Source organism: Scyliorhinus canicula, chromosome 12 (genome assembly GCF_902713615.1).
Source record: "Scyliorhinus canicula chromosome 12, sScyCan1.1, whole genome shotgun sequence".
Lineage (NCBI taxonomy): Eukaryota > Metazoa > Chordata > Chondrichthyes > Carcharhiniformes > Scyliorhinidae > Scyliorhinus > Scyliorhinus canicula.
Genome location: NC_052157.1, coordinates 69,952,318 through 69,976,233, shown reverse-complemented (window position 1 = coordinate 69,976,233; position 23,916 = coordinate 69,952,318). Strand labels below are relative to the sequence as shown.

The following is a 23,916-nucleotide window of genomic DNA, read 5'->3' as shown; positions in this document are numbered from 1 at the left end:
GCCTCTGTCATTGAAAACCATGCAGCTGGGAGAACCCAAGCCTGTCTTATTTTTTTAAATAGGCGAGCTACTATATTCCAGGAAGCAGGAGTTTGAATGCCTCAAAGATTGTGCTAATTTTGTTATTTTGAGCTCGTTTTTCCCAGAACAGAAAATATGATTTTCCAAATCTACATTTATGCTGAGTATCGCATAGCTGGCACTTAGATTTCAAATGACTCATCTATGAATGGACAATACCAGACTGAGGGAAGAAATGAATGAGGTTGGGAGTGAATGAACACTGTCCGGGGAGGAGGAGCGATGGGGGTGAATGAGCACTGTCCAGCAAGGGGCGCTAGAGTCTGAGCGAGCACTGTCCAGAGAGGACAAAGTGTATGCATCAAACCTGTGCTTGTTAACAACCAACTGAAACTGGTTAGTCAAGCTCGTAGTGTGGCTTGTTCTTACCTGCTCAAAGCAACGTACATGCTGCGTTCATACACAGGGACCCACTCTAAGTAAACAAAATGAATCTGTTCAAGCCTTGTGTCTTTTTGGGATCACCTGGCAGTCATTAATTCCCTGTTGCTTTCGCCACAACATCCCAACCAATCAGAATGCACCTAACAACCAACGGGCAACCAATCTCTCCTGTGGTAACAATTGCAGAGCATGTGTGAAATTTGGCTCTCTTACATTTGTTCTGTTGAGTGCATGGTGAAAAGCTTTGGTGACAGGTCTATTTTAGCAATATTCAAGGGCAAAAGGTACAAATTAAAAACACAGACACGGAAGTGAGCAGTTTTACAACTTCTTGTTTTTTTCATTTAGATCTCCAGAAATTATCCGATTTCCGTCGGGATAAGAAGAGAGAGGTTAGCAAAGGGTGGGGTGAAACTTCATTCATAGCTTTAAACGGGAGTGGGGTGCGGGCACCCTCCCTCGTCCTACATGCTCCATGTTCCTTCTGATCGGGAGATGTGTGAGGTAGTGGGAGACTGGAGGAGAATCAAACATTACTCCCCATGCAAGGGTGAGGAAGATAAAAACAGGAATGGAGGGTTATCACATTACAAATAGAGGATGGAGGGGGCAATAATCACTTGTGGGCTAAGGGACGAATGTTGGGATTCAGCCTGAGTTTCCCACTCATCCATCAGTACGTGTAGTTCTCAGCGTACAGCGAGTAGTTGGCAGCAGTGTTTGTGTCTCCAGATGGGGAATATTCTCCCTTGGAAGCCAAGCTGTTAATCTGCGTTAATAAAAACAAATACAAATCGCCATTTACACACACTCCCAAACTTTTATACCATCTGACACACAGTCCCTAACTTTTATACCATCTGCAGTGGCTGGGGAGACTTAATAGAAATAGCAGAGGCAGCCTTTAGCCACTCTCCCTAATGTAGAATTAGACAACTGATTCAGACTGTCAGCCATGTATTTTGTGTGCAATCATGTATTGAGGGAGCGCAGCGCTGTCGGGAGGGCCGCACTGTCAGAGGTCCAGTACTGAGGGAGCACTGTGCTGTCTGGAAGACAGGCGCTGAGGGAGCACTGTGCTGTCAGAGGATCAGTCGTGAGGGAGCGCTGCACTGTCAGAGGGTCGGTACTGAGGGAGTGCTGCACTGTCAGAGGGTCAGTACTGAGGGAGTGCTGCACTGTCAGACGGTCAGTACTGAGGGAGTGCTGCACTGTCAGAGGGTCGGTACTGAGGGAGTGCTGCACTGTCAGATGGCCAGTACTGAGGGAGTGCTGCACTGTCAGACGGTCAGTACTGAGGGAGTGCTGCACTGTCAGAGGGTCAGTACTGAGGGGAGTGCTGCACTGTCAGACGGTCAGTACTGAGGGAGTGCTGCACTGTCAGACGGTCAGTACTGAGGGAGTGCTGCACTGTCAGACGGTCAGTACTGAGGGAGTGCTGCACTGTCAGACGGTCAGTACTGAGGGAGTGCTGCACTGTCAGACGGTCAGTACTGAGGGAGTGCTGCACTGTCAGAGGGTCAGTACTGAAGGAGTGCTGCACTGTCAGAGGGTCAGTACTGAGGGAGTGCTGCACTGTCAGAGGATCAGGACTGAGGGAGTTCCGCACTGTCAGGGGGTCAGTCCTGAGGGAGCGCTGCTCTGTCAGAGGGAACCATTTATCAGAACAAAACATTAATGCTAGCCCCAGGTCTGGGTGGCGCAGTTTGAAACAATTCCCACAGCCTCTATCTCAAAGGCAACATTTTCCAAGAATGATTTGTTTTGGCATCTTGCTTTGCACACAATTGGCTGCAACAGGTTGACTGCAGCACTAATGCCGCTGCTCAAAATCAGACGTTTTTCTCCTAACTGCTCCCACCCTCCCCTGCCCCCTCACTCAACCTCACCGTCCCTCCTCACCCACCTTTGCTCTCTTGCCATAGGCCTCTTGTGCCAGCTCTGCGTTCTCATCCTTCCCAGACCAGGCCAAGAGGGCAGAGGCCTGTAGGGCCCGGCCAAAAGAGAAGCTCAGCTTCCAGGGCTTGCGCAGGGGGCAGAGGTTGATGGCATTGAGGTTAACAGAGGCCTCCTCCTCACTCTGACCCCCAGACAGGAAGCAGATACCTGAGAGGGAGAAAGAAAGAAGAGAATATTCACTGAATTGGAACACCATAAATGGATGAGGTTGAGGCAGATGGAGAGAGCACGCGAAGGGGGTGGGGAAGGGAGAGCACGAAGGGGGTGGGGAAGGGAGAGCGCGAAGGGGGTGGGGAAGGGAGAGCGCGAAGGGGGTGGGGAAGGGAGAGCGCGAAGGGGGTGGGGAAGAGAGGGAGGGGATGGAGAGAGAGCGAAGGGGGTGGGGAAGAGAGAGAGCGAAGGGGGTGGGGAAGAGAGGGAGGGGATGGAGAGAGAGCGAAGTGGGTGGGGAAGAGAGGGAGGGGGGATGGAGAGAGGCGAAGGGGTGGGGGAGTGACAGAGGGAGAGAGGCGGAGGACGGAGAGGAAACAGAGAGAGTTGGGGGCTGGGGGAAAATGGAGAGAGGAGGGGAGACAGAGGAAGACTGTGTTGTGTCTCACCAGGCACTGCCACGGGGACGGTGCGACGCAATGCGGTGACAGTTGCCATGCCAACCTCCTCGGGGCTGTACTTCTTGGTGCAGCAGTGACCGGCTGTCACCATGTTGGGTTTGAGCAGAGTCCCCTCCAGATACACATGGTGGTCATTCAGAGCCTTATAACAGGCAGCAAGAACCTGGGCAGAGAGAGAGAGAGCACAGGTTGGTTAATCCGGGGCGAGAGAGAGAGAGAGAGAGAGAGAGAGAGACAGACACACAGACCGAGAGAGAGAGACACACACACAGTGTAAAAGAGACAGAGCACAGGCTGGTTAATCAGGGGCAAGAGAGAGACAAGACACACACAGACAGAGAGAGGGACAGAGTGAGAGAAAGAGAAAGTACAGGCTGGTTAATCCAGGGTGCGAAAGAGAGACACAAACAGACAAAGAGAGAGAGATAAAACACAGGCTGTTTAATCCGGGGAGAGAGAGAGAGAGAGACATACACACAGATAGGGAGAGGTGAGAGAGAGGAGAGAGAGAGAGAGAGAGAGAGAGGTGAGAGAGAGAGAGAGAGAGGTGAGAGAGAGGTAGAGAGAGAGGAGGTAGAGAGAGGAGGTAGAGAGAGGGAGGTAGAGAGAGGGAGGTAGAGAGAGGGAGGTAGAGAGAGGGAGGTAGAGAGAGAGAGAGAGAGAGAGAGAGAGAGAGAGAGAGAGAGAGGAGAGAGAGAGAGAGAGAGAGAGAGAGAGAGAGAGAGAGAGAGACACATACAGAAAGCGAGAGACAAACACATACACAGAGAGGCACGCAGAAAGAGAGCAAAACATTGAGACACACACGCAGAAAGAGAAAGACACAAACACACACACAGTGAGCGAGACACACACGGATAGAGAGAACACACACACACACACGGAGGGAGAGATACATACACAGTGAGAGACACAGAGGGAGAGAAAGGGAGACACACAGAAATAGAGAGACAAACACACATACACAAGAAAGGCACGCAGAAAGAGAGCAAAACATACAGAGACACACACACAGAAAGAGACAGACACAAACACACACACAGTGAGAGTCATGCAGAGGGAGAGAGAGAGAGACACAGACAGAGAGAGAGAGAGAGAGAGAGAGACAAAGGGAGACACGCAGAAAGAGACACACACACAGAAAGACAGAGACAGAGAGGGACACATATGCAGAGAGTGACAGCGCGCAAGCGACACAGATGATTGACACAAAGACACACACGTGTTTTTCGGAGATATCCCCCTCACCTCCCCATCCCCTTCCAGCATCCTCACGAGCCCCCTCCCACCATCCTCCCTCACCCCTTCCCCTCCCAGAATACTCCCGCGCCCCCTCCCAGAATACTCCCACGCCCCCTCCCCATCCCTCCCAACATCCTCCCCTCCCACACTTCCTTCCTCTCCCTCACCCCCTTCCCCTCACAGCATCCTCCCTCCCTCTCCCAGCATCATCCTGCACCCCTCCCCCTCACAGCATCCTTCCTCTCACAGCATCCTCCCTCGACCTCCCCGCATCCTCCCTCGTTCTCCCCTCCCCGCATCCTCCCTTGTTCTCCCCTCCCCGCATCCTCCCTCGTTCCCTCCCACTCCTTCCCCCCCCCCCAGCATCTACCCTCCCACCCCCAACCTCCTCCCTCCCAGCATTCTCCCTCCAGCATACTCCCTCCACCTCCAGCATACTCCCTCCACCTCCAGCATACTCCCTCCACCTCCCAACATCCTCCCTCACCAATGCTCCTCCATCCTCCCAGCGCCTTCCCTCGCCCCTCCCCAGCATCCTCCTTCACCCCCTAATCCCTCCCATCCTCCCTCGTTCCCTCCTGCTCCCAGCCCTCCCCCCTCCCCTCCCAGCATCTACCCTCCCACCCCCAGCCTCCTCCCACACCCCCAAGCATCCTCCCTCCACCACCAGACACTCCCTCCACCTCCCAACATCCTCCCTCACCAATGCACCTCCAACCTCCCAGCACCTTCCCTCGCCCCTCCCCCAGCATCCTCCTTCACCCCTACCCCCTCCCTGCATCCTTCCTCACCGCAGTCCGTTGCCCCCTCCTTCAGCCCCCCTCCCAATCACATCCTCAGCCCTCCTCCCCAGCACCCTCCCCAGTACCCTCCCTCACCCCCTATCCCCAGTACCCTCCCTCACCCCCTATCCCCAGTACCCTCCCTCACCCCCTATCCCCAGTACCCTCCCTCACCCCCTATCCCCAGTACCCTCCCTCACCCCCTATCCCCAGTACCCTCCCTCACCCCCTATCCCCAGTACCCTCCCTCACCCCTATCCCCAGTACTCTCTCTCCTACCCCCTCTGACCTCACCCTTCTCCTCCAGCATCTTCCCTCGCCTCCACGTCCCCCAGCATCTTCCCTCGCCTCCCCCTCCCTCCTCGCACTCTCCCTCAGCCCCTCTTCCAGAATCCTCCCTCGCCCCCTGCCCCAGCATCCTCCTTTGCCTGCCCCCTCCCCGCATTCTCCCAGCACCCATCCTCACCCCCCTCATCCAACACCCTTCCTCGTCCCCACTCCCCCAGCACCCTCCCTCAACCCCCTTCCTCTCCCCCACCCAGCACCTTCCCTTGCCCCCCCTTCCTCGCTCCCACCCCTTGCGTCCCCCAGCACGCTCCCCCCCCCCCCCCCCCACTCCCAGCACCCTTCCTTGCTCCCTCACCCCTCCCACTTTCAGCATCTACCCAGAGGGCTGCGCGGCGGTGCCGCCACCCCGGTGTCCAATCGGTGGGATCCTCACCTTCTCGGTCACATGCTGACAGCGCTGGAGGTCGTGACTGCCGTCGGTCAAGATTTCCGGCTCCACGATGGGCACCAGACCTTGCTGCAGGGAAGGAGAAAGTGGGTGAGTGCAGTTGTGGGGGGGGGGGGGGGGGGGGGGGGCACAGACACTTTCCACGAGAGACTAGACCAGCAACAACAACAACAACCACCTGCATTTAGAGAGCACCTTTAAACCTAGTAAACCCACCCAAAGCAGCTTCAGCCACAGAAAAGGTTAATTATTTACTTTTTGCTTCTTAGTTTGTTGGATGTGGGCGTCTCCGTGAACCCCCAGCCCCTTCAGGAGGTGGTGGTGAGCCGCTGCTCTCCATGTGGTGCCCGTAGCCACACAGGGATTTCCACAACAGCTTGGTACGACTGAGGGGCAGCCAACTCTGGGGCTGTGGATCAGGACTCAGATGGAGGCCACACCGACTAAAGACAGCAGATTTCCTGCCCTAAAAGGGGGCATTAGTGAACCAGATGCGTTTTTGACAACAATCTGGTAGCTTCATGCTCCGGATATTTATCAAATTCTCCCCTTCTGAAAGTTCCTATTGAATCTGTTTTCACTGCCGTTCAGGCAGCACCTTCCAGATCACAACTCGCTGTGTAATAAATAAATCTCATCTCCACCCTCTCCAGTTGCTTTCCGGAGTGGGGAGCAGGGTGATGAGTTTCTGTAACCGCTCTTTGGTCCTCCGTGTCAGACTCAAGGCTGTTGGCTCAACAGCTGGCGGAAGATCGAGTTGTTGTCTTTGTAAATGTCTTTTTTTTTAAATAAAGATGCTGGTGGTTTGAAACAGTAAGAAGTCTTACAACACCAGGTTAAAGTCCAACAGGTTTGTTTCAAACACGAGCTTTCGGAGCACTGCTCCTTCCTCTGGAAAGCTTGTGTTTGAAACAAACCTGTTGGACTTTAACCTGGTGTTGTAAGACTTCTTACTATGCTCACCCCAGTACAATGCCGGCATCTCCACATGGTGGTTTGAAAAAGGGCTTTGTGTGGACAGGGAGATGAAGCCTCTGGAATAGAGACAGGTTGTGACGGAGCAGCCGAGGGTCAGTCTGCCTCTTTCAGCTTGGAGAGGGGTATCCAGCACGTGGGGGTCATCGCCATAACCCTGCCCCCCAGACCCTTCCACGGATCGGTTCTTCAATCAGCACTGGAGCCATGACCTTCGGGGAGGAGACCGCCACTGTGCGGGTGACAGTGCCACTTGATAAAGGCATTCTGGAGGCAACAACCTCAAAAGGTGGAGATAAAAGCAAACTACTGCGGATGCTGGAATCTGAAACATGAACAGAAAATACTGGACAATCTCGACAGGTCGGACAGCATCTGTGGCGAGAGAAAAGGGAGTTAACGTTTCACGTCTGCATGCCCCTTTTCAGACTCGAAATGTTAACTCCGTTCCATCTCCACAGGAGCTGTCAGACCTGCTGAGATGGTGCAGCAATTTCTGTTTCCATCTCAGAAGGTGAGGGTTGGATCAGAAATAGCGGGCAGACGCCCCGGCCTCAATCCATCCAGAGCAGAGGAGCTGCAGGATGTCCAGGTTGGCCGAGTATCTGCCATGGGAGTGAGGGTGAGAAAGGAGACCGAGAAGACCGGCAGAGGGTGGGGGGGGGAGGAGAAGCAGGAGACCAAGAGAGGCGGGGGAGAGAGGAGACCAAGAAAGGGGTCAAGGGAGGAGATAGAGGGGGTCAAGAGAGGAGATAGAGGGAGGACGGGGAGAAAAGAGAGGAAGGAGACGGGGTGAGGGGGAAAGAGAGGGAGGAGACCGGAAAGGGCGAGGGGTACTCCGGACTCCATTGCAACGTGGCTTTGCCAGCTCTCTCATACCTGCTGGCAGATGCTGGCATAACGGGCCAACACCCAGGCGTTCTCCTCGATGGCCAGCGTCGAGGGTGCCTTCTCGGTGATCCGCAGCACGCTCCGCCACTTGGCAAACTCGGCACCATCCTTCTTGTACTGGGCGCAGCGCTCAGCCAGGCCATCCAGTCCTGCCAGAGGAGCACAGAGCATAATCGTTATGCACCAGGAGTTGCCCATTCCAGAGGCAGCAGCAGGTCTGTGGCACAGGGTCCATCAGTGAGGTGGTCCCTGGGGAGTGGGGGTGGTTGGACCGCTCGGGAGGACAGGACAGAGGGGTCGTAGGAATCAGTGACAAGGATCAGTGGGCGTGTCGGAATCAGTGATCAATCAGAAGGTGTGTAGGAATCAGTGATCAGTCAGACGGCGAGTAGGGATCAATGATGAGGGTCAGAGGGTGTGTAGGTGTCAGTGAGAGGGAGTCACAGTGTGTTTAGGGGTCAGAGGGATACGTCAGAAGGTGTGTAGGGGGTCACAAGGTGTATAGTGGCTTGAGGCGGAGGGTTTCAGAGAGTGCGTAAGGGTAACAACCCTGGGTTTGGTTAAGATTTGGGGGAGGGTTTGAGTGTGAATAAATCCTCCCACCTCCACACTCACCTTGTGTCACTGTCTCTCCATCAGTCCCAGCCAATGAAACCACTCCCTTATCCACCTGTAAGCAGCAGAGAGAGAGATCAGCCAGTCCGCCCATCACAAGTGACCAACGGCTCCCGCCGTGGGTTCTATTCAGTAGGTCTCAGCATGCAGCCTACTAGAGATATTCAACCAGAGGGTGCATCACAGGGTCAATCCCGTATCTCTCTCCACTGACTATGAAAACCACACACTCTCTCACCCACTGCACACACTCACCATACTACGTTCATTCTCGCGCACGCCCTCCCTCCCCCACACACACCCTGGTCTTCTAGACCTTCTAGACACCACCCCTCCATCTCTCCAGCAAACTGCCACAAACCCCACCCGTCCCAGAATACAGCACAGCTGGAGACACGCATCCAGGAGGTGGGGCTGGGAGAATTCATCCAACCAGCTGGACCAGGTCACTGAGGAATCTGCCAAACCTCAAACACGCAATATCCCAGAGAGAGAGGATAAATGGAGGAAGAGTGATGGAGGAGAAAGCAGACAGTGCAGCACTCCCTCAGTACTGACCGTCTGACAGTGCAGCACTCCCTCAGTACTGACCCTCTGACAGTGCACCGCTCCCTCAGTACTGACCCTCCAAAAGCATTGCCATGACTGTCTGACCCGGAGGTCAGAGTGCGAAGGGCGCCTCACCTTGATGCCGACGACAATACCCTTGTCTTTAACTAGTTGGGGAAACAGGACTCCATCATCCGTTTTCTGGTACAGTGTCTCGTGGAAGAAGATGATCCCTCCGATACAATCGGTAACTTCACTGTCCACGGTGAACAGAACTTGCCGGAAAAACCTCCGATTCTCATCAGTGTTTTCCACGTTGATGTTTTTCAGGCGTTTGCCCATTGTGCCTGGGGAAAGATCGGAACAATGGGGGTCACGGAACCTGCGGCAGGATGAGATAGGCAGAAAGCCTCATCTCCATTTCAGACTATATTCCTCTCCTGGCTAAACCAGACTGCTGAAAACCATGGCATTACATTTAATTCCTGTTGACTTCAGGTCATCTTCAATTCAAACCATCGCTCATCCTTCCCTCCAGACTCGACGATTCAGGCTCATTCCTAGCTGGTCTCCTATATATTCAACCAGTCCCTACAACTCTCCCGATGTGAGGAACCTACTCCAGCCTCTACAAGCCCATCCCAATCTCTGCAACTCCTCCAGCCTCCACAACCCACTCCCTATCGCTGTAACCTCCTCCAGCATCTACAGCCAACCTCCTTCAGCCTCCACAACCCCCTCCCAATCTCTGTAACCTCATTCAGCCTCTAAAACCCATCCGATCTCTGTAACCTCCTCCAATCCCTCCCTATCTCTGGAACCTCCTCCAGCCACGACAACCCCCTCCCTATCGCTGTAACCTCCTCCAGCCTCTACAACCCCCTCCCTATCTCTGTAACCTCCTCCAGCCCCGGCAACCCCCTCCCTATCTCTGTAACCTCCTCCAGCCTCCACAACCAGCTCCCTATCTCTGTAACCTCCTCCAGCCCCGACAACCCCCTCCCTATCGCTGTAACCTCCTCCAGCCCCTTCAACCCCCTCCCTATCGCTGTAACCTCCTACAGCCCGACAACCCCCTCCAGCCCCTTCAACCCCCTCCCTATCGCTGTAACCTCCTCCAGCCCCGACAACCCCCTCCCTATCTCTGTAACCTCCTCCAGCATCTACAACCAACCTCCTCCAGCCTCCACAACCCCCTCCCTATCTCTGTAACCTCCTCCAGCCTATAAAACCCATCCGATCTCTGTAACTTCCTCCAATCCCTCCCTATCTCTGGAACCTCCTCCAGCCCCGACAACCCCCTCCCTATCGCTGTAACCTCCTCCAGCCCCTTCAACCCCCTCCCTATCGCTGTAACCTCCTACAGCCCCGACAACCCCCTCCCTATCGCTGTAACCTCCTCCAGCCCCTTCAACCCCCTCCCTATCGCTGTAACCTCCTCCAGCCCCTCCAACCCCCTCCCTATCGCTGCAACCTCCTCCAGCCTCTACAACCCCCTCCCAATTGCTGTAACCTCCTCCAGCCTCAACAACCCCCTCCCTATCGCTGTAACCTCCTCCAGCCATGACAACCCCCTCCCTATCGCTGTAACCTCCTCCAGCCCCGACAACGCCCTCCCTATCGCTGCAACCTCCTCCAGCCTCTACAACCCCCTCCCAATCGCTGTGACCTCCTCCAGCCCCCACAACCCCCTCCCTATCTCTGTAACCTCCTCCAGCCCCGACAACCCCCTCCCTATCACTGCAACCTCCTCCAGCCTCTACAACCCCCTCCCAATCGCTGTAACCTCCTCCAGCCCCGACAACCCTCCCTATCTCTGTAACCCCCTCCAGCCCCGACAACCCCCTCCCTATCGCTGTAACCTCCTTCAGCCCCTCCAACCCCCTCCCTATCTCTGTAACCTCCTCCAGCCTCTAAAACCCATCCGATCTCTGTAACCTCCTCCAATCCCTCCCTATCTCTGGAGCCTCCTTCAACCCCTACAACCCCCTCCCCATTGCAGCATGTAAGCACAATGGTTAGCACTGTTGCTTCACAGCACCAGGGACCCAGGTTCTGCGTGGGTTTCCTCTGGGTACTCCGGTTTCCTCCCACAAGTCCGGAAAGACGTGCTTGTTCGGTGAATTGGACATTCTGAATTCTCCCTCTGTGTACCAGAGCAGGTGCCGGAGTGTGGCGACTAGGGGCTTTTCACAGTAACTTCATTGCAGTGTTAATGCCAGCCTACTTGTGACAATAATGAAGATTATCATCTCTGTAACTTACTCCAACTGCTACACCCTCCCTACCTCCCACAGTCCCTAAACCCCTCCCCATCTCGAACCTCCTCCAGCCTCGTTAATCCTCCCTATGCTTGCAACCTTTTCCAGGTCCTACATCTCATCTCTGTAAGCTCCTCCAGCCTGACAATCCTCCCTATCTCAGTAACCTTCTTCAGCCCCTGCACCCCCTCCCTATCTCTAACCTCCTCCAGCCCCGATATTCCTCCCTATCTCTGTAACTTTTGCCAGCTCCTACAACCCTCCCTATCTCTGTAACCTTCCATCTCTGTAACCTCCTCCAGCTCCTATAACCCTCCCTATCTCTTTAACCTCCTTGACACCCAGACTCACACTGGAATCACTGTGAAAGGAGTGCTGCCCAGGTTCTCTTGCGTGGATTAAAATCACGATTGAAGGAGTGTTCCCTCAAATTGGAGCTCACATTCAAACATCAACATCAAGTGTCTCCAAGTCCTTAAGTTACACATCGAGATGGCAGCACAGTAGCACAGTGGTTAGCATTGCTGCCTACGGTGCTGAGGACCCTGGTTTGAATCCCGGCCCTGGGTCACTGTCCGTGTGGAGTTTGCACATTCTCCCTGTGTCTGCGTGGGTTTCGTCCCCAAAACCCAAAAGATACGCAGGATAGGTGGATTGGCCACACTAAATTGCTCCTAAACTTGACAAAAAATAAAAATGAATAAAATAATTGGCTACTCTACATTTTTTTAAAAAAGTAACACGTCGAGCTGATCAACCACAGAATGCCTCACTGACACTAGCCACATCCCTTTATCATGCCCCCAACTCACCGACAGACTCATCGGCTGCGAGGATGCCCTTTCCCGGAGCGACGATCCTCTGGGCAATACTGGAGAGTTCCGCCTTCTGTTCCGGAGTGAGTGTTACGAACTGATGTGTCATCGTGATGGCTGGGATGGAGGGAGAGTGGGAAAGAGACAGGGAGAGGGTGAGTGAAGAGAAACAAGTGTTGATTCAGTTGTCCCATGCACTGCACAGCACCCAATCGTCCACAATTGCTCTGAGACAGTTAGTCATCGAGTTCAAATACACATCCCAAAGACCCGACCCACAATCCAGCTCAACATTCCATTGGACCCAACACTGAGGGACTGCTGCACTGTCATGGGGTCAGGACTGAGGGGGAGTTGCACTGTCTAGGGGTGGGTACTGAGGAAGCACTGCACAGTCCGAGCGAGGGCCGGTACTGAGGGAGAGCTGCACTGTCCGAGCGAGGGCCGGTACTGAGGGAGAGCTGCACTGTCCGAGCGAGGGAGCGCTGCAATGTCCGAGCGAGGGTTGGTACTGAGGGAGCGCTGCACTGTCCGAGCGAGGTTCGGTACTGAGGGAGCTCTGCACTGCCCGAGCGAGGGTCAGTACTGAGGGAGCGCTGCACTGTTCGAGCGAGGGCCGGTACCGAGGGAGCTCTGCACTGTCCGAGCGACGGCCGATACTGAGGGAGCGCTGCACTGTCCCAGCGAGGGTCTGTACTGAGGGAGCACTGCACTGTCCCAGCGAGGGTCTGTACTGAGGGAGCGCTGCACTGTCCCAGCGAGGGTCTGTACTGAGGGAGCGCTGCACTGTCCCAGCGAGGGCTGGTACTGAGGGAGTGCTGCACTGTCCAAGCGAGGGTTGGTACTGAGGGAGTGCTGCACTGTCCGAGCGAGGGCTGGTACTGAGGGAGTGCTGCACTGTCCGAGCGAGGGAGCGCTGCACTGTCCAAGCGACACCGGTACTGAGGGAGCGCTGCACTGTCCGAGCGAGGGTCAGTACTGAGGGAGCGCTGCGCTGTCCGAGCGAGGGAGCGCTGCAATGCCGAGCAAGGAGTGCTGCACTGTCCGAGCGAGGGCCGGTACCGAGGGAGCTCTGCACTGCCCAAGCGAGGGCCGGTACCGAGGGAGCTCTGCACTGCCCCAGCGAGGGTCTGTACTGAGGGAGCGCTGCACTGTCCCAGCGAGGGTCTGTACTGAGGGAGCGCTGCACTGTCCCAGCGAGGGTCTGTACTGAGGGAGCGCTGCATTGTCCAAGCGAGGGTTGGTACTGAGGGAGCGCTGCACTGTCCGAGCGAGGGCTGGTACTGAGGGAGCGCTGCACTGTCCGAGCGAGGGCTGGTACTGAGGGAGTGCTGCACTGTCCGAGCGAGGGCTGGTACTGAGGGAGTGCTGCACTGTCCGAGCGAGGGAGCGCTGCACTGTCCGAGCGACACCGGTACTGAGGGAGCGCTGCACTGTCCGAGCGAGGGTCAGTACTGAGGGAGCGCTGCGCTGTCCGAGCGAGGGAGCGCTGCAATGCCGAGCAAGGAGTGCTGCACTGTCCGAGCGAGGGCCGGTACCGAGGGAGCTCTGCACTGCCCAAGCGAGGGCCGGTACCGAGGGAGCTCTGCACTGTCCGAGCGAGGGTCAGTACTGAGGGAGCTCTGCACTTTACGAGCGAGGGTCTGTACTGAGGGGGCTCTGCGCTGTCCGAGCGAAGTTCAGTACTGAGGGAGCTCTGCACTGTCCGAGCGAGGGTCTGTACTGAGGGAGCTCTGCACTGTCCGAGCGAGGGTCTGTCCTGAGGGAGCTCTGCACTGTCCGAGCGAGGATCTGTACTGAGGGAGCTCTGCACTGTCCGAGCGAGGGTCTGTACTGAGGGAGCTCTGCACTGTCCGAGCGAGGGTCTGTACTGAGGGAGCTCTGCACTGTCAGAGAGACGATCTGTACTGAGGGAGCTCTGCACTGTCCGAGCGAGGGTCTGTACTGAGGGAGCTCTGCACTGTCCGAGCGAGGGTCTGTACTGTTCGAGCGAGGGCCGGTACCGAGGGAGCTCTGCACTGTCCGAGCGACGGCCGATACTGAGGGAGCGCTGCACTGTCCCAGCGAGGGTCTGTACTGAGGGAGCGCTGCACTGTCCCAGCGAGGGTCTGTACTGAGGGAGCGCTGCACTGTCCCAGCGAGGGTTGGTACTGAGGGAGTGCTGCACTGTCCGAGCGAGGGCTGGTACTGAGGGAGCTCTGCACTGTCCGAGCGAGGGCTGGTACTGAGGGAGTGCTGCACTGTCCGAGCGAGGGAGCGCTGCACTGTCCGAGCGACACCGGTACTGAGGGAGCGCTGCACTGTCCGAGCGAGGGTCAGTACTGAGGGAGCGCTGCGCTGTCCGAGCGAGGGAGCGCTGCAATGCCGAGCAAGGAGTGCTGCACTGTCCGAGCGAGGGCCGGTACCGAGGGAGCTCTGCACTGCCCAAGCGAGGGCCGGTACCGAGGGAGCTCTGCACTGCCCGAGCGAGGGTCAGTACTCAGGGAGCGTTGCACTGTCCGAGCGAGGGTCTGTACTGAGGGAGCTCTGCACTGTCCGAGCGAGGGTCTGTATTGAGGGAGCTCTGCACTGTCCGAGCGAGGGTCTGTACTGAGGGAGCTCTGCACTGTCCGAGCGAGGATCTGTACTGAGGGAGCTCTGCACTGTCCGAGCGAGGGTCTGTACTGAGGGAGCTCTGCACTGTCCGAGCGAGGGAATGCTGCACTGTCCGAGCGAGGGCCGGTACCGAGGGAGCGCTGCATTGTCCGAGCGAGGGCCGGTACCGAGGGAGCTCTGCACTGCCCGAGCGAGGGTCAGTACTGAGGGAGCTCTGCGCTGTCCGAGCGAGGGTCTGTACTGAGGGATCGCTGCACTGTCTGAGCGAGGGTCTGTATTGAGGGAGCTCTGCACTGTCCGAGTGAGGGTCAGTACTGAGGGAGCTCTGCGCTGTCCGAGCGAGGGTCTGTACTGAGGGATCGCTGCACTGTCCGAGTGAGTGTCTGTACTGAGGGAGCTCTGCACTGTCCGAGCTAGGGTCCGTATTGAGGGAGTGGAGTGATGCACTGTCCGAGCAAGGGTCTGTACTGAGGGAGCTCTTCCGAGCGAGGGTCTGTACTGAGGGAGTGATGCACTGTCCGAGCAAGGGTCTGTACTGAGGGAGTGATGCACTGTCCGAGCGAGGGTCTGTACTGAGGGAGCGCTGCACTGTCCGAGCGAGGGTCTGTATTGAGGGAGTGATGCACTGTGGTTTGCAGTGTCCCACTTTAATTGAAACCCTCGCCCTTATTGTTAATAAATCCTTGGCTTTTCACCAGCGACGTGTTGCTGATCTCACAGTGACTAAGGACTTTGAGCTGTTGCACAAGCTGTTGCATTGAGGCAGAAATTGGGAGGAAACCGGGGCTGGAACATAACCAAGTTTTGGGGCAGAGGGGTGCAGTCGGAAACAGGAATGTGACGTAAAAGAGAATGAAGACTGCCATCCTGAACATTTTCTCCGCATCATGGTGTCCGATGCCTCCATAAGAAGCTTCTAACTTGCAGGGTTGCGGGGAGTGAAATAGGTGATCACTGGTAACCAGGTCCCCTCCAACAAAAGGCCTGTTAATCTCTGTGGGGAGCTCAACAACAGGTTTGAGAGCTCTGAAAAAGAATTGTCCCAGTGGGAGGTGATGAAGCAGGGTTTGAGTGGTCGGGATATCATTCACGGTGTCTAAATTTAAAAGGAATGTTGAAACAAAATAGGGTGAATGTGTAGGAACATTGCAAATGGGAGCGGGGTAGGCCACTCGGACATGCTTCTCCATTCAATCAGATGATGGGTGATCTTTCACCTCAGTTTCCTGTACTTTCCTCACATCCTTTGATGTCTTTCCTGCCTCAATCTCAGTCTTGAACACATTCAAAGGCTGACCATGGGTTAGACAACTTTACCTACCCCCCCGGTTGACCGTTGGACCAGCCTATCTGTCTCACAGCCCTCCCCGTTGCTTGGCGACCTCCACTGGTCCGAGGACGGCGATCCCTTTCACAGCTACCATCCGCCCTTCAACGTTGCAGCCTGGACCCAGGCCTGATCCCCCCCCCCCCCCCACCCTGTCCTCATGCTGCGCCTCACGCGGTTGCCAGTTGCGAGTGTCCGAGTGGGCACTCTCGGCCTCCTTCTTGAGCTCAGGGAAGTGCCGCACGGTCAGACATGCTGTCTTTCGGGTGGGACATTAAAGCGAGCTGCCTGTTGCGGTGGAAGAATTTTGAAGAGAAGCGGACAGTGTCCCAGCCAAGATCTAGCCCTCAAATCGACATGATAAAATAAAAACAAAATGACCTGGTCGTTATTGCCAACCAGATTCACAAGAACGACTTGGTGGAACACTGATGTTACTCTGTAACCATCGCCCCATGTTGTTCAATGGCATTGCCATCGCTGAATCCCCCACAATAAACATTCTGGGGGTTACCATTGACCAGAAACTGAACTGGACTCAGCCATATAAATACTGTGGCCAACGGAACAGCTCAGACTCTTGGAATCTTGTGGTAAGTAACTCGCCTCCTGATTCCCCAAAGCCTGTCCACCACCTAAAAGGTACAAGTCAGGAGTGTGATGTGATATTCTCCATTTTCGTGCGTGAGTGCAGCTCCAGCATCACGCAAGAAGCTCAACACCATCCAGGACAAAGCAGCCCCGCTTGATTCCTCCCCCTTCCACAAACATTCAGTCCCCCCACCACTGACAAGCAGTGGCAGCCGTGTGTACCATCTACAAGATGCACTGCAGTAACTCACCAAGGTTCCTTCGACAGCACCTTCCAAACTCACAACCACTGCCATCCAGAAGGACAAGGGCAGCAGATACCTGGGAACCCCACCACCTGGAGGTTCCCTTCCAAGTCACTCACCATTTGATTTGGAAATATACTGGCCATTCCTTCACTGTCGCTGGATCAAAATCCTTGAACTCCCTCCCTAGTAGCACAGCGGGTGTACCTACACCTCAGGGACTGTAGTGGATCAAGAAGGCAACTCACCAGCTTCTCAAGGGCAGGTCGGGATGGGAAATAAATGCTGGGCCTGGCCAGCGATACCCATATCCCATAAATGGGGGGGGAAAGATACTGACACAGCCGAAACAGAAACACCGATTGGCTGCCACCCCTCGCATAATGCCTTGATTTACAGGAGGTTAGCAGTGAGACAAAGACCATTACAGCACAGGAACAGGCCCTTCAGCCCACCAAACCTGCACTGATTCATATTCCTACAACTTATTACTCAAACAATCAGCATCCCTTAAAACATCCACATCTTTCTGGTACTGTAGCACTCCAGACCAGGAAACATCCTAGTAAACCTGAACACAGGTGCAGAAGGAGGCCATTCGGCCCATCGAGTCTGCACCGACCCACTTAAGCCATAATTTCCACCCTATCCCCGTAATCCAATAACCCAGCACGGTAGCATAGTGGTTAGCACAATTGCTTCACAGCTCCAGGGTCCCAGCTTGGGTCACTGTCTGTGAGGAGTATGCACGTTCTCCCTGTGTGTGCGTGGATTTCCTCCGGGTGCTCCGGTTTCCTCCCACAGTCCAAAGATGTGCAGGTTAGGTGGATTGGCCATGCTAAATTGCACTTAGTGTTGGGTGGGGTTACTGGGTTATGGGATAGGGTGGGGGTGTGGGCTTGGGTAGGGTGCACTTTCAAAGAGCCAGTGCAGACTCGATGGGCCAAATGGCTTCCTTCTGCACTGTAAATTCTAACCTTTTATGGTCTGCCCAACTCTCCACTCTATGTTCAGCTGTATTCTCTGACAGTCTCCTTTACTATCTGCAACTTCACCCATATTAGTGTCATCTGCAAATTTGCTAATCAGACCATCTACATTTCTTCCAGATCATTTGGTGGTTCATTTCAAACAACAGTGGTCACAGCACTGATCCCTACGGAACAGTCAGAAACAATTTACCTTTGATTTGATTTGTCACGTGTACTGACGTATAGTGAAAAGTATTGTTCTATGTAAATCCAGATAGATCGTTCCATATAGGACGTACGATAAATACACAACATATATACATAGACACATACGGGTGAAGCATACAGAGGGTAGTACTACTCAGTAGAAAAGATATGCGGGGAGAGCAGCTCAGTCCATAAGAGGGTCATTCAGAAGTCTGGTAACGGCAGGGACGAAGCTGTTTTGGAACCAGGTAGTCCGTGTTCTCAGACTTTTGCACCTCCTGCCCGGTGGAAGAGATAATAACCCGAATGGGAGGGGTCTTTGGTTATGCTGCCTGCTTTCCCAAGGCAGCGGGAGGTGTAGACAGAGTCAGTGTATGGGAGGCGGTTTCACGTGATGGGCTGGTTTGTGTTCATGATTCTCTGCAGTTTCTCATGGTCTTGGGCCGAGCAGTTGCCATATCAGAATGTGATGCAGCCAGGAGCACCTGTAAAAATTGAGTCAGTGTGGACATGCCGAATTTCCTTAAATTTCCTGAGGAAGTACAGGCGCTGTTGTGCTTTCTTGGTCGTAGTGTCGATGTGGGTGGACCAGGACAGATTGTTGGTGATGTGCACACCTAGGAATTTGAAGCTGTCAACCATCACCACCTTGGCACCATTGATGCAGACATGGGTCTGTACGATACTTCACTTCCTGAAGTCAATGACCAGCTCCTTAGTTTTGCTAACGTTGAGGAAGAGATTGTTGTTGTTACACCACTAGGTTCTTTATCTCTCCCTTGTACTCTGAACGCAACCAGGAAATGAAAATGCAGCCTCTCTCCTACCCTCCCCTCCCACCCCATGCAAGGATGGCCTTCACACATGCCCCCTAAACGTGCGCTGGAGGGAGATCCGATTGTACTGGCAGGCCCCCTTAAACAAACACAATAATCACAACCGGGGCCAAACGTAAAACTGAGGGTCAGTGTTCTACTGGAGTGTGTTGAACTGACTCGAGCAAATGACTGGCAACCTGTTCCTGAGCAACAGGTCCAAGCACTGAACGGTCTCATCCTACCCTGACACAACAGTCACGGGTGAGGGGCTGAATGACTTCTTCCTATTCCTTTGTAACTAGCTTGTGGGCACTGAAAGGCCTCCTCCTGTGTGAGGGGCCGAAGGGCCACCTCCTGCCAACATACAGCAGAACCAAAGGGCTGAATACCCTCCTCCTTATTCTGTGTGACAGGCCCGATGGGCTGATTGAACTTCTGCTTCAGTGCAACAGGCCCGAGGGACTCAATAGCCTCCTCCTGTTGCCTGAGACACTGCCCAATTTAAGACAGGCATGCAGATGGGTGGGGCCCACAGGCCCAAGGTGCTGAATCACCTCCTCCTCTCCCTGTGTAACAGGCTCAAGGGGATGAATGGCCTCCTCCTGTTGCCAGAGGCATGCCCCATTTAAGTCAAGAATGCAGTCAGGTGGGTCACGTCATTGGGCTGATCTGGACACAAAGCACTGCTTTCAAGATTTTATCACAGCACAGACTTATAAAAATACTTTCCTCTTGGCAGAGAGATGGGGAAATATTCAAATATTCTGTGGACACAGGTTACACAACCTATGAAACACCCACTCAAAAGATGTAAAATTTAAATATACAGTCTACACTTGGAGACAATCAGAACACACACAACACAAGATACTATAACTCCAATTCACTCACAGCACAGCTACAACATGTTTCACAGCCTCTGATGAACTTATGAAATGAATTATTATTTGAATGTAGAACACACGGCAGTGAAATAGTGTACAAAAACCTCTCACAAACAAAACGTGACAAATTATCTTGTTCCCAGGGATGTCGGTTGAGCGATAAATATGGCCCAGGCCAAGCTCTGCCTTAGTACTGACTCTCTGACAATGCAACACTCCCTCAGTACTGACCCTCTGACAATGCAACACTCCCTCAGTACTGACCCTCTGACAGTGCAGCACTCCCTCAGTACTGACCCTCTGACAGTGCAACACTCCCTCAGTACTGACCCTCTGACAGTGCAGCACTCCCTCAGTACTGACCCTCTGACAGTGCAACACTCCCTCAGTACTGACCCTCTGACAATGCAACACTCCCTCAGTACTGACCCTCTGACAGTGCAACACTCCCTCAGTACTGACCCTCTGACAGTGCAGCACTCCCTCAGTACTGACCCTCTGACAGTGCAACACTCCCTCAGTACTGACCCTCGGGCAGTGCGGCGCTCCCTCAGTACTGACCCTCGGGCAGTGCGGCGCTCCCTCAGTACTGACCCTCGGGCAGTGCGGCGCTCCCTCAGTACTGACCCTCGGGCAGTGCGGCGCTCCCTCAGTACTGACCCTCGGGCAGTGCGACGCTCCCTCAGTACTGACCCTCGGGCAGTGCGGCGCTCCCTCAGTACTGACCCTCGGGCAGTGCGGCGCTCCCTCAGTACTGACCCTCGGGCAGTGCGGCGTTCCCTCAGTGCTGACCCTCGGGCAGTGCGGCGCTCCCTCAGTGCTGACCCTCGGGCAGTGCAGCGCTCCCTCAGTGCTGACCCTCGGGCAGTGCGGTGCTCCCTCAGTACTGACCCTCTGACAGTGCAGCACTCCCTCAGTACTGACCTTTTGACAGTGCAGCACTCCCTCAGTACCGACCCTCTGACAGTGCAGCACTCCCTCAGTACTGACCCTCTGACAGTGCAGCGTTTCCTCAGTACTGACCCTCTGACAGTGCAGCACTCCCTCAGTACTGACCCTCTGACAGTGCAGCACTCCCTCAGTACTGACCCTCGGGCAGTGCGGCGCTCCCTCAGTACTGACCCTCGGGCAGTGCGGCGCTCCCTCAGTACTGACCCTCTGACAATGCAACACTCCCTCAGTACTGACCCTCTGACAGTGCAACACTCCCTCAGTACTGACCCTCGGGCAGTGCGGCGCTCCCTCAGTGCTGACCCTCGGGCAGTGCGGCGCTCCCTCAGTGCTGACCCTCGGGCAGTGCGGCGCTCCCTCAGTGCTGACCCTCGGGCAGTGCGGCGCTCCCTCAGTGCTGACCCTCGGGCAGTGCGGCGCTCCCTCAGTGCTGACCCTCGGGCAGTGCGGCGCTCCCTCAGTGCTGACCCTCGGGCAGTGCGGCACTCCCTCAGTACTGACCCTCTGACAGTGCCGCACTCCCTCAATACTGACCCTGACAGTGCAGCGCTCCCTCAGTACTGACCCTCTGACAGTGCAGCTCTCCCTCAGTACTGACCCTCTGACAGTGCAGCGTTTCCCTCAGTACTGACCCTCAGTGCAGCTCTCCCTCAGTACTGACCCTCTGACAGTGCAGCACTCCCTCTGACCCTCGGCTATTGCATCCCCCATGAGTGTTGCTGTGACTCACCTTTGGGTGCTGATCTCTCTTCCTGGGTGCTGTTTGCTGTCCTGACTGACTGGCAGAGGGAATTATCTCTTTCTGATCTGACCCTGGGGTACTTGAGTGCTTCAGACTTTATTGCACATTAGTGGGTGCGGCTTTTTACCGACGTCTCATCCACGGCACAAAGGCGGAGGGGGTGATGCCGGATGTCATCCCCCATTGGCTGAGCGGAACAAACTTTGGACCAATGGGAGTGCTCAGACAGGGAGGGGGCGGGGTGAAGAATGAGAGTTGCAGTAAACTTTGTTGCAAACTCTTGACACAAACACAGTTTATTTCAGAAGTCGAGTTTATTTCATCAGGCCAGTTGCAGACATATGCTTCAATTTCACATTTGTAATTTTAAAGCAATATCCTTGAGATGTTACCCTTGAGATATTTTGTTCTGGATTAAAAATTGTCCCGAAGTTCCAGTGCCACGTAACTGGATGGGAGATTGTTAATGTTTAACTGGACGGCTCTTCAGTACTCCCATCTCCCCCCCGCTCCCCCCTCCCCCTCCTCATTTTATCATGTGCAAACACGGGTAGCTGCTGCACTTTGGAACCATCTCCAAACTTCCTCGCTCCAAACAATAGCATTCAATAGCAATAATGGTGGCAGCCATTAATGGGCATCATTGGAGCAGATTCAGAGAGAAGGTCACAGACTGGGAGTCTTGCAGGCGAGTAACTTCCACCCATGACTTCCCAAACCCTGGGTCCATGTACAAGGGGTCAGTTTGGCTCAGTTGACTTGTCAGCTGGTTTGTGATGCCGAGCGAGGCCAAAAACTCGGGTTCAATTCCCGTCCTGGCTGAGGTTATCCATGAAGGCCCGACGTTCTCAACTATGCTGGTCGTCTGAGTTATGGGGATCCTCAAGTTAAAGCAGCACCAATCAGCTTTCCTCAGTCAAAGGGAAAGCAACCTATGGTGATCTGGGACTACGGTGACTTTACTTACTTTACAAGGCACAAGCCAAGACTCCCCACTTGCCTGGATGACTGCAGCTCCAGGAAAACTCAGGACAAAGCAGTTGATTGGCACCCTTTCCAAAAACATTCACTCCCTCCACCATTGATGCACAGTGGCAACCGTGTGCAAGATGCACTGCAGGAACTCACCCCTTTCGAAAGCACCTTGCAAACCCATGATCACTACTGTAATGAACTCCAATTGGCTTTATTGGTTGGCCAATTGGAGTATGAGCTCCCTCAATGGACCCATATAATCACCTGTGTAGGCTTTGTGAGCCAGTCTTAAGTTGACTGGACTGCTAGCAGCACTGTTTGTAGCTGCTCCTGTAATATCGTTATTGTAAATAAATATTGGTATGGTGACGGAACTCCTGCCTACAGTGGCGACGAGGTAAATAAGAATTTTGCGGAGACCAGCTGCCGCATTCGGAGGGTAAGCCTTGCCATTTTAAAAATGCCGTTTTTTGGAAGGTGAGAGGCATTCGACCCGGCTATTGAGGACTGGTCCCTGTGTGTGGAGGGAATGTGTTATTTCTTCCGGGCAAATGATATACTGACGGACGAAAGGAGACGGCTTATCCTGCGGTCGGCATGCGGACCCTCAGCTTTCGCCATTATACGTAGTCTGACTTATCCCGATGCGCCGGACACGAAAACTTTCCAAGAAGTAACGGAATTGGTGAAAGAGCACTACGACCCAAAACCACCCCTCATTTTGCGTAGGTACAGATTCTACACAGCGAAGCGGGAAGACAGGGAGTCAGTCACGAATTTCTTGACCCGCCTGAGAAGGCTGGCGGAAAAATGCGAATTCGGCCCAATGCTAAATGAAATGCTTCGGGACCGGTTAGTGTGTGGTATAAACTACCTCACAATACAGAAACGCCTGTTGGTGGAAACGGAGCTAGACTGCAGGCAGGCGTTACAGCTCGCACTGTCCCTAGAAAAGGCAGCAAGTGGGACGCAGGAACTACAGGGCACGCCAATGGAGGTAGATACCTGTGAGAGGGACTACCACAATGGGTCCTGCTACCAGATAGCCGCCCTCAGGAAAAGCCTGAGGAATAGAGGGAAAAAGGAAAACCCCAGAACTGCCCCCAAGCCTGCCAGGACTAACTGGAGACAGAGGGACGTACCGGCTGAGGCTCACCCAACAGAGAAGGACCGTTTCTGGCACCAGACAGAGTGGGGTAACAACGACAGAAACCCTAGAAGGAGGTGGCAAAAGAGGAATAGCAGGTGGGGCCTAGGAATAGCACCTAGACGCCCCATCCTCCTCCGAAGGGGAACAATTATATAATATTGCAATGAAGAAAGCAGAACCCATTAGGATTACCCCACGGGTGAACGGGCGGCCGACAATAATGGAAATAGACACGGGTGTGGCCGTATCAGTAATGGGAATGGCAGCATTTAGAAAAATCAAAGATGGACTCCAGCCACTAACCCTAACAAAAACATTGACGAAACTTAAAACATAAACAGGGGAACCCCTGGAAGTTCTAGGCACGACTCATGTACCCGTGGAATATGAGAAACAATTGCTCAGATTACCGTTGACGATAGTAGAGGGCTCCGGACCGAGCTTAATTGGACGGAACTGACTGAAAGACCTAAAATTAGATTGGATGAAAATTTTCCAGAGTGGAAGCGGGCAGTTGAGTGGAGTACTCCAAAAATACCTGGAGGTCTTCCAGGAAGGT

The 23,916-nt window shown here is 54.4% G+C and overlaps 1 protein-coding gene across 1 annotated transcript; it reads right to left on the bottom strand.

Moving 5' to 3' along the window:
• Positions 1-777: 777 nt before the first annotated feature.
• Positions 778-21,418, bottom strand: LOC119974557 (fructose-bisphosphate aldolase B-like). The gene is made up of 9 exons (XM_038813547.1): positions 21,221-21,418; positions 11,899-12,018; positions 8,961-9,172; positions 8,277-8,331; positions 7,650-7,810; positions 5,781-5,864; positions 3,024-3,198; positions 2,372-2,571; positions 778-1,234 (listed from the first exon to the last, which is right to left on the bottom strand). Exons 2-9 carry the CDS (start codon positions 12,008-12,010, stop codon positions 1,139-1,141), a joined length of 1,095 nt encoding a protein of 364 aa, XP_038669475.1. The 5' UTR covers positions 12,011-12,018; positions 21,221-21,418; the 3' UTR covers positions 778-1,138.
• Between the last annotated feature and the right edge of the window lie 2,498 nt (positions 21,419-23,916).